At 41.7% G+C, this 15,207-nt stretch overlaps 1 protein-coding gene across 5 annotated transcripts in view; it reads right to left on the bottom strand.

Annotated features, from left to right (window-relative positions):
- Positions 1 to 2,103: 2,103 nt before the first annotated feature.
- The window catches only part of LOC103186087 (TLE family member 1, transcriptional corepressor), a 72,683-nt gene continuing 59,579 nt past the window's right edge, over positions 2,104 to 15,207 (bottom strand). For all 5 annotated transcript variants that reach the window (XM_007904912.2, XM_007904911.2, XM_007904913.2 and 2 more), the window contains 7 exons: positions 13,747 to 13,823; positions 12,912 to 13,161; positions 10,997 to 11,244; positions 8,927 to 9,074; positions 6,973 to 7,123; positions 5,739 to 5,815; positions 2,104 to 2,704 (listed from right to left, as the gene is read on the bottom strand). In XM_007904912.2, the coding sequence (XP_007903103.1) occupies positions 2,597 to 2,704; positions 5,739 to 5,815; positions 6,973 to 7,123; positions 8,927 to 9,074; positions 10,997 to 11,244; positions 12,912 to 13,161; positions 13,747 to 13,823 (1,059 nt within the window). In that variant the 3' untranslated portion in view covers positions 2,104 to 2,596. The remainder of the gene's footprint in view (positions 2,705 to 5,738; positions 5,816 to 6,972; positions 7,124 to 8,926; positions 9,075 to 10,996; positions 11,245 to 12,911; positions 13,162 to 13,746; positions 13,824 to 15,207) is intronic.

Genomic DNA, 15,207 nt, shown 5'->3' with positions numbered 1-15,207 from the left:
ATGAGACATCAGTAATAAATTTGACATAAAATGGGAAGGAATTTGAGTATGTAGATCATACCTATTACATCATGAACCTTGTGAGATGGATTCAAATCTTCTAATGCAGATTTTCTAAAGCTAATATTTATGTACACATAGTTGAGCACCCAGACAGCTGTGTGCAGGTATATGAATGTACTAAAAAAAAGCAGCTGTAATGTAGAGCTCTAAACCGTTCATAAACAGGTATTACTTTCACACAATGAAAAGTACAGTACTTTCCTCCAAACAATTTGACCATGCATTGGATTGTTCTGTCGTTATTGGAAAATGAATATCCTATCCTTCCCATGCTGTCACAAGCCAACTGCTTCAAGAGTCTGCTTCAAGAGGCTGGTTCCAAACAGCTCCCTGGCATCTGACATTAAATGAAATACCAGTCAGGAATTGGTAGATTCTTTGATGTATCCAACCACAAGTAAACTAAAACTCTCTCCATGTTTGCACAAAGATTCATTTGTGCACTTGTGTTTCTTAGTTTCTGGGACTTCATCACTATTTGCACAACATATATTGTTTATACACCTGATTATTCATACATCAAAGTCCTTGACAAATTAGTGTTGACAGATATCCCATCTCTGATCACACAAATGTGATTGGTGATCAACCCTTCCCCATCCCTCCACTCCAAGCTACACCAACTTGCATTTATTGAGTCCCTTCATGCAGGGTAGCATCTTGGAGGTCTTAACTGTGGCAGAACATGATGCTGAGCCGGGGTGCAGGGGTTGTGACCATAGGCACAGTTGAAGACGAAGGTTTTCAGGTGTGATTAGAAGATGGAGAAGGAGGATGCAAGGAGGGGCGAACCATTGCGATACAATTGTTTTGCTGTGCTGCTAGATGATACATTTCAGAGTGGCTGTCTTCCTGCAAATCAATTCTGCATGCTGTTGAGTATCGAGACCATCTTTGATTGAATATGGTAAACACGGTGGATTTACTCTAAACTAGGATGATTGCATTTGATTTTGTGCTGAAGTTGGAGTCATTGAGCTGATGGGTTTTGTGAATTCCAGGCAGTATCTGAAGATGTAAATATATGCTGGAAGAGTTAACATGCTTACCTGTTATGTTATGTTAAAAAGATCAGGTCACACTGCCCCAAATAATCACTCACCACCTATAGGCATATTTCACTTTATAATATTAAGCAGAATTGGAGATAAACAGCCTATGCAAAAAGAAGCATTGCTGGAGGGTAGCAATGTGTTTTGCATGCAACACAGTGCACTTAATATGATTTTGATCTTTATTTTTCAAAAGTGTTTTCTCTCTGTGTCACTGCCCAAGTGCATAGTTTGTGCTCGAGTTCTCATTACTTGCACCTTTCCAGCGCAACCTCTATGGCTCATTGTACAGTTCTCAGTATGCAAATGTTTTAATCCAATTCAATACTTTATGGAAGGAAGCCATTTGTGAGTTTGGTGAGATACCCAACAAAGCATGTTAAGTGACAAAAGAGGCCAGGTGGTTTTTTGAAGTCGACTTGATTTAAGGACATGTTGTCAAGCACAGATGGTTCCCAATGTGACTATTTCCCAAAGAAGCCTGGAGGGGATTGACAGGAAATGACAAGAAACAACTTAAAAATCTTGGGGATAATCCAAGAAAATATTCAGAAGTTACCAAATTATAAATAGAATATATGGGTATATATATATATATCTACTGGCAAAAGCAATCTCTTAGGCAAAGATGAGGAAGTTGTGTCTTAAGTTTGCTGACATTAAACAATTGTCATTGATATAGGCTGTTGTGTAGCACAAAGGGTCAAGCAGAGTGAAATGAAAAATGAAGTATCACTCTACAATAGAGATTAATTTGTTTATATAAAAATTGTAAATGTAAACATTCAGTGTCTTCACACATGCTTGTTTATGCCTGTAGATTTATTTCAAACTTCCATGAAAAATTTAATAAATTATTTTCACCAGAGTAGAGAACTGAGAAATATTGTTTTAATTTCTTAAGTCTAATTTTGATTCCCAGTGTCACAATATCAGCACCAGCATTTATAAATGCTCTGTGATTTAAAAAAAACATACAAAAAATATGTGTTTCAATACTGTCTTTTACTGTATTAAACGGAATATTTACAATTTGTACAAATGTCTGAGCTCCAACAAGATACAAAAAAACATTTCACAAGATGCAGTAACCAGGAACCAGGTTCATCTGGAACACCTTCGCGCTACAAAGGACAGAATGTCTTTCAATGAAGAACAAATGAACATCTGGTTAGGCAACTCCACAAATGCAGCAATTCAGGCAATAACAAAAATACAAGGTGAGGTCACAGAGGATTCAAATGCTCTTCTAACAATCCAGGGTCTACAAAGCAGGGTCCTGGAATTATTCTCGGGACTACCAAAAACAGCTAATCGCATCCATCCCAAGTTTAATGGGAGTATTCTTTTAATCCAGTCAATAATTAATGATGTGATGATAGTCAGTCCTTAAGCGTATGCAATGAGAAACGCCTTCAAGACCTGCCAGGAGGCTGCTGTTTGTTTAAACAGTCCTGAATATATCCGCTCCGTTATGGTTCTCAGTAAATAACTTCATAAACTGATGCTTTCTTATCCCCAGACCCAGTGACGATATATTTATCATCCACTGAGATGTCACAGCTCAGCACTGATGAAGACTCTTTAGACTGGAAAGGAAGAGAGAGAGTGAGAATCAGCAAATCTAAAATTAACAATTAGTTTATACTCACTGTACATGAATTACAATGGTTTCAAAGATCAGATCTTATTTTTCAACACACCAAGTCTGCACATTTTGATCTTAAATGTCATTATTTCCTTCCAATTGCTCCCTATACTCCTTTCCAAAGCCAAACAAGTGGTTGCATGTATGCAACGTGGAGGCAACTTTAAGTTTCAGATCTGTATTTAATATAAAGGGAAGGGAGTGCTGAAAACTAAAACAACCATTGGATTACAGGATTCTACTCATACAACAATAACAACATGCATTTATCTACTTCCTTCCATGCCGGGCGGCGTCTCAGAGCACTTAACAATGGCAGAGCCCGAGGCCGGGCCAGGGGAAGGTGTCCGTAGGCGTGATCGAAGAGGAACGTCTTCAGGCACGACCTGAAGATGGGGAAGGAGGGGGCGAGATGAAGGGGTTGAGGGAGTGAGTTCCAAAGTTTCGGGGCGTAGTGGCTGAAGGCACTGATGGTGGAGCAGAGGATTCAGGGGACACGAAGGAGGCCGGACCCAGTAGAGCGGAGGCAGCGGGTACTGCTGTGGGGAGAGAGGAGGTTAGAGAGATGGGGGGTGGGGAGGCAAGGAATGGAGGGATTTAAACACTAGAGTGAGGATCTTGAAGTTGATTCGCTCTGTGACAGGGAGCCAGTGGAGTTTGGCCAGGACTGGAGTAATCGGGGTACGAAGTTTGGTTCGGGTGAGAATGTGGGTGGCGGAGTTTTGAATGAGCTGAATTTTGTGAATAGTGGAGGAGGAGAGACCAGCGAGGAGGGCGTTAGAATAGTCCAGTCAAGAGGTGACAAAGGCATGGACAAGGGTGTCGGCAGCTTTTGGGGTGAAATATTGTAGGAGACGGACGATGTGGCGGAGATGGAAGAAAGCGGTGCTGGTCAGAGACCGGATTTGGGGGAGGAAGGATAACTGGGGATTGAACCTGATGCCTAAGTTGTGCACGGGGTGGGAGAGTTTTAAGGACAGGTCGGGTAGGTTGAGGAGGTCGGAACCGTGGGACAAAAGACGTCGGCGGGAACCAAGGAATATGGCTTCTGTCTTGTTGATGTTTTAACTGCAGGAAATTTGTGCTCAGATGTTCAGACAAGCTGACAGAACATCAGGGGACTAGGGGTCCCAACTGGAGGTGGAAAAGTAGAGTTGAGTGTCATCCGCAAACATGTGGAAGTTAACCCCGTGTGTGCGGATGATATCATTGAGAGGGAGCAAATAGATGAGGAGGAGAAGGGGGCTAAGGATGGATCCTTGGGGTACCCCGTAAGGTGACCGGGTGGAAGAGAGAAGGATTTGTAAGGTAAGACTCGAACCAAGTGAGTCCCACTGAGGTGGATGATGGAGGACAGGCGGTGGAGGAGGATGGCGTGATCAACTGTGTCGAACACGGCAGGGAGGTCCAGGAGGATGAGGAGACAGAGGGAGCCCTGGTCACAGATTAGTGAGGATATCATTTGTGACTTTCACCAGTGCAGTCTCTGTACTGTGAGCAGTGTGGAAACCAGACTGGAGGGTTCAAGTAGGGTGTGGAGGGAGAGGTGTGCGCGGAGTTGGTTGGCAACAACGTGTTCCAGAGTTTTGGCAAAGCTCATACACTTAATATTAAATGGACAAGGGCCAAACATGTCCACTCCTCCTCTTCATTGTACCTTTGTGAATACTATCAGGAACTGTAGGAGACTTGCAAGCGTCAGCTAGTCTCCTACCTCAACTTGTTGCTACAAACTACCTTAATATAGCTGTAAATATTAAATCACTTAACACAAAATTATATCTTTTATCACATTAATGCACACCTTTTCCAATGCATTAACTTCTCAATAGCTTCTTCACGGCTGTATTGGAATTGTATAAACTTTCTTATTAAGCTAGACTGATTTAATCCATTTGATCTGCAGACATGGGGTCAATTTCCACATGTATGCGGATAACACCCAACTATACCTCTCTGTCTCCACCCTTGACTCCAGGACCACTGCTGTCCTGACAGAATGTCTGTCAGATATCAAGTCCTAGATGAGAGCTAATTTTCTACAGTTGAACGTCAACAAGAACGAGGCTCTCCTGATTGGCTCCTGTCAGCGCCTCCTCACCTCAGGCGCTGACAAGCATTACCATCCATGGTTGCACAGTCCACCTTGCTAAGCCAGTCTGGTACCTTGGCGTCTTGTTGACCCTCAATTATCCTTTTTACCCCACATCCATGCTATGACCCTCTCTGCCTTCCTCCAACTCTACAACATCGCCCGACTCCGCCACTGTCTCACACCGCATCTCTCCCGAAACCCTCATACTCACATTCATAACATCGAGGCTTGACTATGCAAACTGATTGCTTGTTGGCCTCCCCAACTCCCCCTTCCATAGGCTACAGATCATCCAGAACTCAGCAGCCTGTGTCCTCTCCTGCAACAGGCTCTGTGACCCTATCACCCCCATCCTCACCTGACTCCTCTGGCTTCCCATCACAGAGTATACAGTTCAAGATCCTGGTCCTCACCTTCAAAGCCCTCCATGGCCTTGCTATCCCTTACCTCTGTGACCTCCTAACCCCCTACCATCCTGCCCACTGCCTCCGCTTAGCGGGTTCCTGCCTACATCACGTCCCCCACCTCGCCTGCCCGACCATTGGTCCGTGGGCCTTCTGCCACTCTGCCCCCACCCTCTGGAACTCCATCCTGCAGGACCTCCGCCTAGCCCCCTCCCTTGCCTCCTTCAAGACACATCTCAAGACCTGCCTCTTCGACCATGCTTTCAATCACCCTCCTCCCTCCCGGCCCTCCACCCTCCCCAATCCTGAACCCCAGCTCAGGTATGAAACACTGACAGTCCAGCACTTGGGAGTCCTCCTGATATGAAAGGTGCTATACAAATGTTATTGTTGTTATTTACTATACATTTAACACAGTCCACAAGATTATGGATGTAGAAATCTTAAAATGATTAGACGGTTTGACTTGCACTTACCTGGAATATACTTGCTCCATAAGGCGTTCTCCAGGCATTCAGAAGATTGTCTTTTCCAGTGCTTACAAACCATTTACCTGCAGAAGTACACCAGAAATCATCATTAAACCCCTTGTTCTCCAGTCCAACTTTAATCTGTCCATGGTTTGCACTCATAGACAGGTTTCTTTACTTCTCCTTCCAGCCCCCCCAAACTAAACAACGTTTGTGCAGTCACTAATTGGCATCTGAGGGATGAGATACCAGTCAATGTTCCATGTATCAACTTTGACAATCCAAATTTATAATGGGGAAATTCCATTAGAGGCCACTAACATCAATAATAATAATCCTATAATAACCTCGCATTTGATATAAAGCACTTTATGGGCCTTTTCTGTAAAGAGTACTGACTGTGTATTCATAGGCGAACACAGCAGCATGTGAGGATATATTTAATCCTTACATAATAACAGATGTACTTTAAAGTGAATCTGGACTCAGTGGAAACTCAGTTTTAACATCTCATCCGAAACAATTGCAATCCCATGGGTAAAAACAGAAAGGTCATTGACCTGAAGCATTAACTAATTTTCCTCTCCCCATAGATGCTGCCTGCCCAGTGCTATCAGTGACTTCTGTTTTTATTTCAGATTTCCAGCATCTACAGTATTTTGCCTACTGCAATCCCAGGCTTTGTCTGAATCCCTGGATTTCAGGATTTTAATGTCCCAAATCCCAGGATCCTGAGATGCTAAATCTCACCTCAGAAAAATGCCAAGGAAATTGGCTAAGATCACCTGCACGATGCAGCAACCTCTTCCCGAGCCAGTCACTGACTCACCTCCCTCCCAGCCTACCTCAGCAACACAACCAGACAGAAAGAGTGACAATGGCACAGACAGATACCAACAGAGAGTTATGCATGCAGTAGATTAAAACCCTGGCTAGCAGGATTAATGAGGTGGGGGGGAGGGGGAGAGAAGAAGATCCGACCTGACGAGCTGGAATTCCTGGCAAAGTATAACTACAATGTCGGTACTGACATTCACCATCTTTTTCAAACATGCCAATAAATGCTGTATCGACATTGTACTTGTTTGAATCCCAGGATTCAAACAATCCAAGTCAAAGTCGATATTGCTGGCCATTGGGGAGGCCAGCAAGGAATGGAAAGTCCCTTGGCTCATGTTCATCAGTAGTCAACTGTACAAAGGGATTTCAGACCATTTCAATCATAGTTAAGAGTCCTTACCACAGTAAGCAAACTTAAGGGAGAGCACACAGCTCTCGTGGAGGTGCAGTTGGTATTTGTCTGGTTTGGTCACGTGTAGGACTTCGACATTGCTGCTCTCCATCCCCACAGCCAGCCATTCGCCAGTAGGGCAGTATCCAAGAGAAAAGATCTTAAAAGCAAACAAAGCATTTTAGAACATAAACGTACATAATGGAAATGAAAACCATAAAACATTATGAACTCTGAAGGTATATAAGAATAATGATTGTTCCAAAGATGTCCTATGCCCTTTCCTATAATCTATTCAGAGTTTTAGGTCGCTTTCCTATATTCTGAACTGATAGATCGGTACAGTAATCTCTGTGCAAGATTTAGGAGTTCAGAAGTAAATTTGCAAGATTGCTGCAAAATAATTTAAGATTTAAATAAAGATATTTATTGGTTACAAAACAAACATGTACTTTCATGTTTTTGGCTTGGAACATAAATAGACCCTTCCAATTTGTTCTCCATTTTCAGCCCCTCACCTAGAACAGATACCTGATTTATTTTAAGTTTTGCTGCATTAGTGAACTGGAGCACAGGAAAAAAAAGCCTTATTCCTTACACTGTCTGCCCTGCTACATTTGCATCTCACTTGCAAGCGCACTTCGTAACAATGGAGTTATGATTTTAATCATCGTTTATTCTCCAATTATTTCCCATCAGTTCAGCATTAATGTAGAATTCTTGTGCATTTTATATATACACGTTATCTTGGAACCACATCAGCTACAATGAAATTCGAGGCCAGGTTAAGTTGGTCCTTTTGCTGGCCAGTACAGGTCACTCTTTTAAACACTTGTCTTTGAATTCTGATTGCTCAAAGGAAAATCACTCATGCAAGATTAAGATAAGATTTGTATGCTGTAAAATTCAATGCATCAAATCACACCTTTACATTTGTTTTAATGACCTGAAAACTCCTAGCTTGCCATCGAGGCATGTATGTCACAAAGACCTGCACAAAGGTGCAAACAATGTTCTTGTATAACTCACGCTTTCACAATCATAATCTACACAGCTGGTCTGTTTGTAACTAGAACTTTTAGTGCTAGTAAATATGCCTTATAATTGAAGTGTCAAGGTTTTAGATACCCGCTTATCGTTTCTTTACCACTTTACACAGAACTCGAGATATAGTGTATAAATACTAAATTCACTTTATAATTGGTATGAGATTGTTACACATACATTCTAAAGCGATGCTGCCCACGGTATGATCCTCCTCCCTTTTGTTTGTGGCCTTTGACCAAGCTTCTGCCCCATTTGCCTCTGGGCCTAAACTTATAGGCCGCCATCTTCCGTCTATTGGGATGGCAACTTTGGATTACGCTGACTAAAAGGGGATTTGGTGGCACTGTTTCTCCTATTCTTGCTTTCCCAACAAAATAATTCAAGGGAATGCTCTCAAGAGGCTGAGGCATCCCAGCTTCAGTAAAGGAAGACAAAGGGAGCTATTAAAATAGCATTATTGGTCCTTTGGGAATCTTCTTCCTCTTCCTGTGGAGGAATGTCTGGCCACTTGGCAGTGATCACAATGCAATGACTGAGATGAGGAGCTCACAATCAGGGGAATCTAAGGTACTGGGCACAGGAAGCAAGAACTTGGAGACTAGTCATTGTTAGGGATTTCAAGGGGATTTTTATTTACAACGGTTTTGAATGGGCTTGAAATTATTGGCAAACTTACATAAGCAGGATCACTGAAATGATCTCCGATTATGAGCCTTTTTATAAACTCAAAATAACATCTCATTTTACAGATAAAAAAACTACAGCCAGTCTATCTTTGTGCCCCCTAAACATCATTTAAAAACTAGGAAACAATGTTAAGCTGTAAAAGGTGTAAATTATTCATGGAAGAAGACAGTGAAAACAATTATTTTGATTTAACAGGTTTTTTCAGATCTAGTATCAGACCTTTACCTACCTGGGATGTGAAGTCGTGCTGCTGTAGTTGTCTTCCTTCCCGGAGGTCCCAGGATCTCACGGTGTTGTCTAAGCCTCCCGTCCAAAGCTTGGTGCCATCATTTGATATGTCAATACAGCTGGCCCCATCTGTGTGACCCTGGAATTGCCTGATAAAATAAACAAAATTGAATAAAGATTTCCTGCACAAGCTTTAGATAAACACAATTATGTTGTTAGTTTTGGACTCCAGATCATGACGTTTCTTCACTGTTTGGTACTAGATCTGGTTAAACAATCCATGCAGGACATAACACAGGCTTCTTGATTATAATAACAATATTGCTTGCATTTGAAATAGTGCCTTATCACGTTGTTGAGACATCTCAGTTTCACAAAATGTTGTAAAATGTATGATTGTGTATTTGGTAGACAAAACACGGCTGCCAATTGCGCACAGCAGTGCCCCACAAACAGTTGCGAATTGAGTGACCATATTATTTTTTATTATTAGATGGGTAGATATGATCCAGGTGCAATAAATTTAAAGTGAGAGAGCTAGTCTATAAAGTTACAGTAATTAAAATCTAGTTAAAGTGAGCAGAATATTTTTGTTCGCTAACCACCAAAATTCAGTTTTAAACCATGAACACTTGTTACCAAACTTATGGTTAAACTTACGGACAAAACATTCTCACAACTTGCAGTTATATAGTGCCTTTCACATAACATGAACATCTCCAAGTGCTCAACAATAGCAACTTGTATTTTAACAGATATAAGTTATAACACTGAGCGCAACCTAGCGTCAGGTTTGAGCCCCAATTATCCTTCCTCCCCCACATCCAGTCCCTCACCAGCACCGCCTTCTTCCACCTCCAACGCATCACCTGTCTCCGCCAATACCTCTCCCCGAAAGCCGCTGAAACCCAAGTCCATGCATTTGTCACCTCTCGGCTGGACTATTCTAACGCCCTCCTCACCGGTCCCCCCTCCACTACCATCCACAAAATCCAGATCATTCAAAACTCTGCCGCCCGCATTCCCACCTGCACCAAACTCCACTCCCCGATCACCCCAGTCCTTGCCAGACTGCACTGGCTGCCTGTCCCAGAGAGGATCGACTTCAAGATCTTCACCCTTGTCTTCAAATCCCTGCACTCCTCTGCACCCCCCTACCTCTCTGACCTCCTCTCTCCTCAAAACAGTACCCGTTATCTTTGTTCCTCCGGGTCTGACCTCCTCCTCATCCCCCGAGTCCTCCGCTGTACCCTCGGTGGTCGTGCCTTCAGCCACTATGCCCCAAGGCTCTGGAATTCCCTTCCTCACTCCCCTTGCCTCGCCCCATCTCTTCCTATTTTCAGGTCCCTGCTGAAGACCTTTCTTTTCAACCGCGCCTTTGGTCACCTTCCTCCCCATCCCCCTAGCTCGGCCTCAGGATCCTTTACTGTGAAGCGCTCTGAGACGCCGTCTGGCATGGAGGGCGCTATATAAATCCAAGTTGTTGTTGTTGAGTGAGGGGTTGTGTGCAGGGGCAAAGCTTTTATGTTGTTGAACAAAATAACTGTTTCTTTAGAATGTTTCTGAATGTAAACTAGGAAATGGTGTCATGCTGTGCAAGGTGTAGGTTGTCCGTGAACGAGGTCAGTGAAATCAATTATTTTGATTTAACAGGTTGTTGACAAGCGATTACTGAAGGGAGTTTTGGAGGGCGGGAGCATAGTGGCTAAAGGCTCGGACATCAATGGTAAGGTGCAATCAGGAAAAGTAGTCTAGAATATAGGCAGTAGATTTGAGTTGCTGAGATAGGAAAGTACAAACAATTGTTCCAAAATAATATGACTGTACACTCAAAAGTGAACGTAGTCAAAGCCCGTACCTATACTTATGCAAATTGTTCTTCAAAAAGTATTACATGCCAGGCAAGCTAGAATCAATGAAAAGCAGCCCTTGGCTCCTTTACTAAGTAAAATAATGTCTCTTAACATGTACGTCAATAATCCTATTACCAGTCAGGAAACAGAACAGCTTCCCAATTCACCCACCCAAAAAGCAAAGGTCAGGATTGCAGTTTGCATGTTTAAACTCTTACCGGACTAATGTCTGATTGTGCAGATCCCAGACAGCAATGTTACCGTCGCTGCAGCACGAGAAACAGACCTTGGAATCGGGGCTTATAGCCAAAGCATAGCAGGCGGGAGCGGAGGACGTCAACTCTGCCTTTATACGTGGAGTTGGGGCTGCCAGGTCCCAAATGGACAACGTACTGGCTTCACCACCAACTATCAGGGTCCGGCCATCAGGGAGCAGCTTGCACGATCGGATGTAATTGTCTCGGTTCTGCGAGGGGGGGAAACATATTTAATATTTTAGTATCTTTTGAGAAATGCAATAAACTCATCAGTTTAGATTAAAAAAACTGTCCGTGGTTAGTATGAAATTATACAGTTACAATGTTCAAATGTGAGCAAGGTCCAAAGAGATGCACTTGGTTTACATCATTTCACGGATAAAATCCAGAATAAGCAGGAGGTGTTTTATTATTATTAAATTCAGATGACATTGCCCTCAACGGCACCAACGTATTTCCCACACAACATGTCTTTGTGGTTTCTGAGGTAGTCGGGGTAATTTAGTGCTGATTTATGGGTAGTGCAGACTCACACCGCTGCTCTCTACACTGACTCGGAGACAGTCAAAGAGACATGGAGACACAATGCTTCATCTGATCAGCCCGAGTTGGATATATTGAGATTTTAGAGTGCTGTTTAAAGTACGTCTGCGTTACTCAAAATCATCCACCACTTTAGCTTGGATCCCTACACATCCATAAAAAATGTTCAATACCAGTCCAGTTCTCAATTTACAAACAGAAAAAAATACTCAGGTTGTAAAAATTAATTGGTGCCTTCGTTCAAGAGGGCTAATCCCACCGATTTAGTTTTGTATTCTGTGGTCAGTCGCACTCAATAAAATAAATTCCAGATTTGTACAAATGGTTCCAATAACCACAGCTGAAACCTGGTCTGGAACAAAACGGTTGAAGTGCTAAAAATAAAGCAAATAGTTCGAGTCTGACCTATCCTTCCAGTACCCCGAGCAAATGCCGACCACAAGAATAAACAGACCTTGATATTCATACATTCATGTATATTCATACAATTAACCAAAGTTTTTAGTTAATTTTTCCCCCAATCAATTTTAATGCCAAGTGCAAAGGTTTCTGGTACTCTGACAACAATTGCTCTATAAACAGTCTTCTGAAATTGGCAGGAAAGTACTCTTACTTTTAGGTTATTAGAATACTTCAGTAACTTTTCTTTCCTTCACATTACCTCAAACTTTATGCGGGAAGGGATACTTTAGATTGGGGCACATCAATTACATAATAAATACTATTCCATAGTTGCCAGGAAGGCTCTGGGCATTAAAAAGTACAAGAATGAAAATATGCAGTATTGGACTATGCAGTTTTCATTAAGAAATAAAAGTTCCAAACAGACTATAAAGTTACTTCGATGGTCACTGTGCACACAACCTTACCATGGCTCAGCATGTTTATGAACCTTATGAATTGAGTTCTTCCATATTTTATTTCCATTTCTCCAGCACATCACTTTAATGTCACTCACTGAGGTCAATCTCTCTAATGGCTTTACGAATGCAAACATCCTTTATTATTGGATCACATTTCTTAAGGAATTTAAGACAGAAGTATCTTGATGTCCTGCCAAGTCTTTGGTAAACTAAGCCCTAAAAATGAGGTTTCACTCTCCCTGTTGAAACTGTGCACATCTGGTTCACACAGCTTTGATGGGGGTGTGGGGGGGGGTAGGGAAATGAGAAAAGTGCGAAGCTGGTGTTAAAAATGCACATCAGGAAACAAAACTCATTGCCATTTCCTTATTTGTGAGCTGGATGAACAGCCACCTAGAATTGTTTTATAGCTTCCTGATTAAATCTCAAAAGAGGGAATTGCATTTCCACAGTAGTTTACATTCACTTACCAGGCAGTCCAGCTGGGACACTGGGCTCTTGCTGCCAGGCTGGCTGATATCCCAGACCTTCACACAACCCTTCCCACCAGTGTACACATGTCTCGTGGGGTTGCTGATGGTCACTGCGCACACAACCTCGCCATGGCTCAGTGTGTTTATCTGCCGAGCGTGTCTTGGGATTCCTGGTCCAATTAGGGCATCAGGAGGGAAAGGCACAGGCTGCATTTGTCCATCCGCAGTAACGTGGAATGAATAGGCTCTATTTAGAAAAGATTGAAAGAAAAACAAAACTGAAGGATTTGGGGTTAACATCTGCTGAATACTAACCACATTTTTCCAATTTTGTTTTGCTTGCTATTGATTGCATATAGGTTTGTACCTCTTGTGACCACTTCCAGTTTGCATGCTATAAATTAAAAGTATGCAATATTTATTAATATCAGAAATACTGGCGCCATTGTTTCCATTTCTCATGTTAAAATGACTTATGTGAGAGTCACAAACGTCTGAACTCAACGTCTACGTATCTCAAGTGTAGAAAGATCAGAATTTACCTGCATTTTCGTAAATCACTTACATTTAAGCAAAAGGAAAACCCTGTACAAACAATTTTATCGTAAATTTTGCCTTACAATTAGCTTACAAAATGTTCACAAATAAAAATCAATACTGGTTATTTCTAAGTCACAATGCGGGAAACAAACAGATCTTGTTGTTAACACTCATTTTGTGAAAAGTTATTCCATTTTATTTTCTTGTAAATGTGAATGATGGACAGCAAACACAGACCCCGCCAATGTTTAATTATGTTGAAGATGTGAAATGCTTTCAAACAACTACTTACGGTTTTCCACCAGGGATGCCAGTTAGATTTGGAGGCATTCCAGGTACACGCATGTGTGAGTGTGGGTCGAAACCAACCTAGGAAGAAGACATATAATTGATGAGACATGCACCCCAGCTATCAAATGATGGAGAAGTCCAGTGAAGGTCCCGAAGTTCACAACAAGATCTCGGTTTCTGATGCTACCATCCATGACTAAGGAGGGTCACGGGACTTTTTAGGTCAGTCATAAATAGATTAAATATATAGAATCCAGTACTCATGGAGAACCACAGTAAAACTAAGAGTCCATCAATCATATTTTGGCATCTTGCTGGATTCCCCAAGAATACTTTTTAAGCAGTGTAGAACGAGACTGCCATAAACCAATATATCTTATTGCATTCTACATTTTGCTACAAAACAAATACCTTCAATAAATGTCACATATCCACATCATATCCTCTAAACTCTCCCCCCATTGCTGCCTTCCCCCACTTATGGGGTGGGGGCAGAGAGGAAAACAAAATAAATTAATCATCTATATTTTTACACATAGAAGATAAGAAGATTTAGAATGTTAATTAAAAAAATGCATAAGTCAATTGACTCCAAATATGTAAATGTAAGAACATTGTAATTAGCTTCAATACCCCCAGGTTCCTATTCCTGATCATTGACCTATTCCTGCTGCAAAGGGCAAGGCTACAATTCACCCACAGTTGAACAACCTGGTGACATTCACTACCTGGGCTCGCACAGGAAGAATGGCCACCGAGGGAAGATACTGAACCTGGACCATGGAAACACACCCCAACATGAATGAATATCTTCAAGAGACATGGGGACAAGTAAAGTACATGGCTCTTATTAAGAGTATCCTTGTTAATACTTCAATTTAAAAAATAATGGAAGCACTGATTTAACATTCTTTTTCTTCTAAGTCACAAGCTTGATTTACTTAATTATTTTGCAGAAAGATCAGAGTCAGCAATTGGAATAATTTCAGGTTAAGCACAAAGTTATCCCATTTGAAAATGATGACCGTAATTAAGGATCATGGAAATAATGACCCTGTGTGAGGGGGGAGGAGGATTGAATTACAAGTATGAACATTATCCCCATTATTGAATTTGACTGTGAGTAATTTTAGCCACTTTTATCCAAAGGAGCAGGAGATATAGAGTTAGCTCAGTTAAAAAAAAGATGGTAGATCAGAATGCAGCAACAGTATAATACGCACATTATTCAAATGTAGAGGAAGGCCTGCTAATAAACAAATATAAACTTTGCATTTGATATAGTACCTTAGCACATCAACGTCTGTCAAAGCACACTTGACAGGAAATTACTGTACAGTTAGTGACTATTTGCAATGGCCAGTTTAAGCACAGCAACATCTCACAAGGAGTCATGTATTTACTGTAAGTGTAGTCACTGCCTATTTTGTAGGCAAATACCTACAATAATGTAATACACTTG

Source organism: Callorhinchus milii, unplaced genomic scaffold (genome assembly GCF_018977255.1).
Source record: "Callorhinchus milii isolate IMCB2004 unplaced genomic scaffold, IMCB_Cmil_1.0 Scaffold1, whole genome shotgun sequence".
NCBI classification, from domain to species: Eukaryota; Metazoa; Chordata; class Chondrichthyes; order Chimaeriformes; family Callorhinchidae; genus Callorhinchus; species Callorhinchus milii.
The sequence above is the reverse complement of the archived record's forward strand: the minus strand, read 5'-3'. Positions and strand labels throughout refer to the sequence as shown.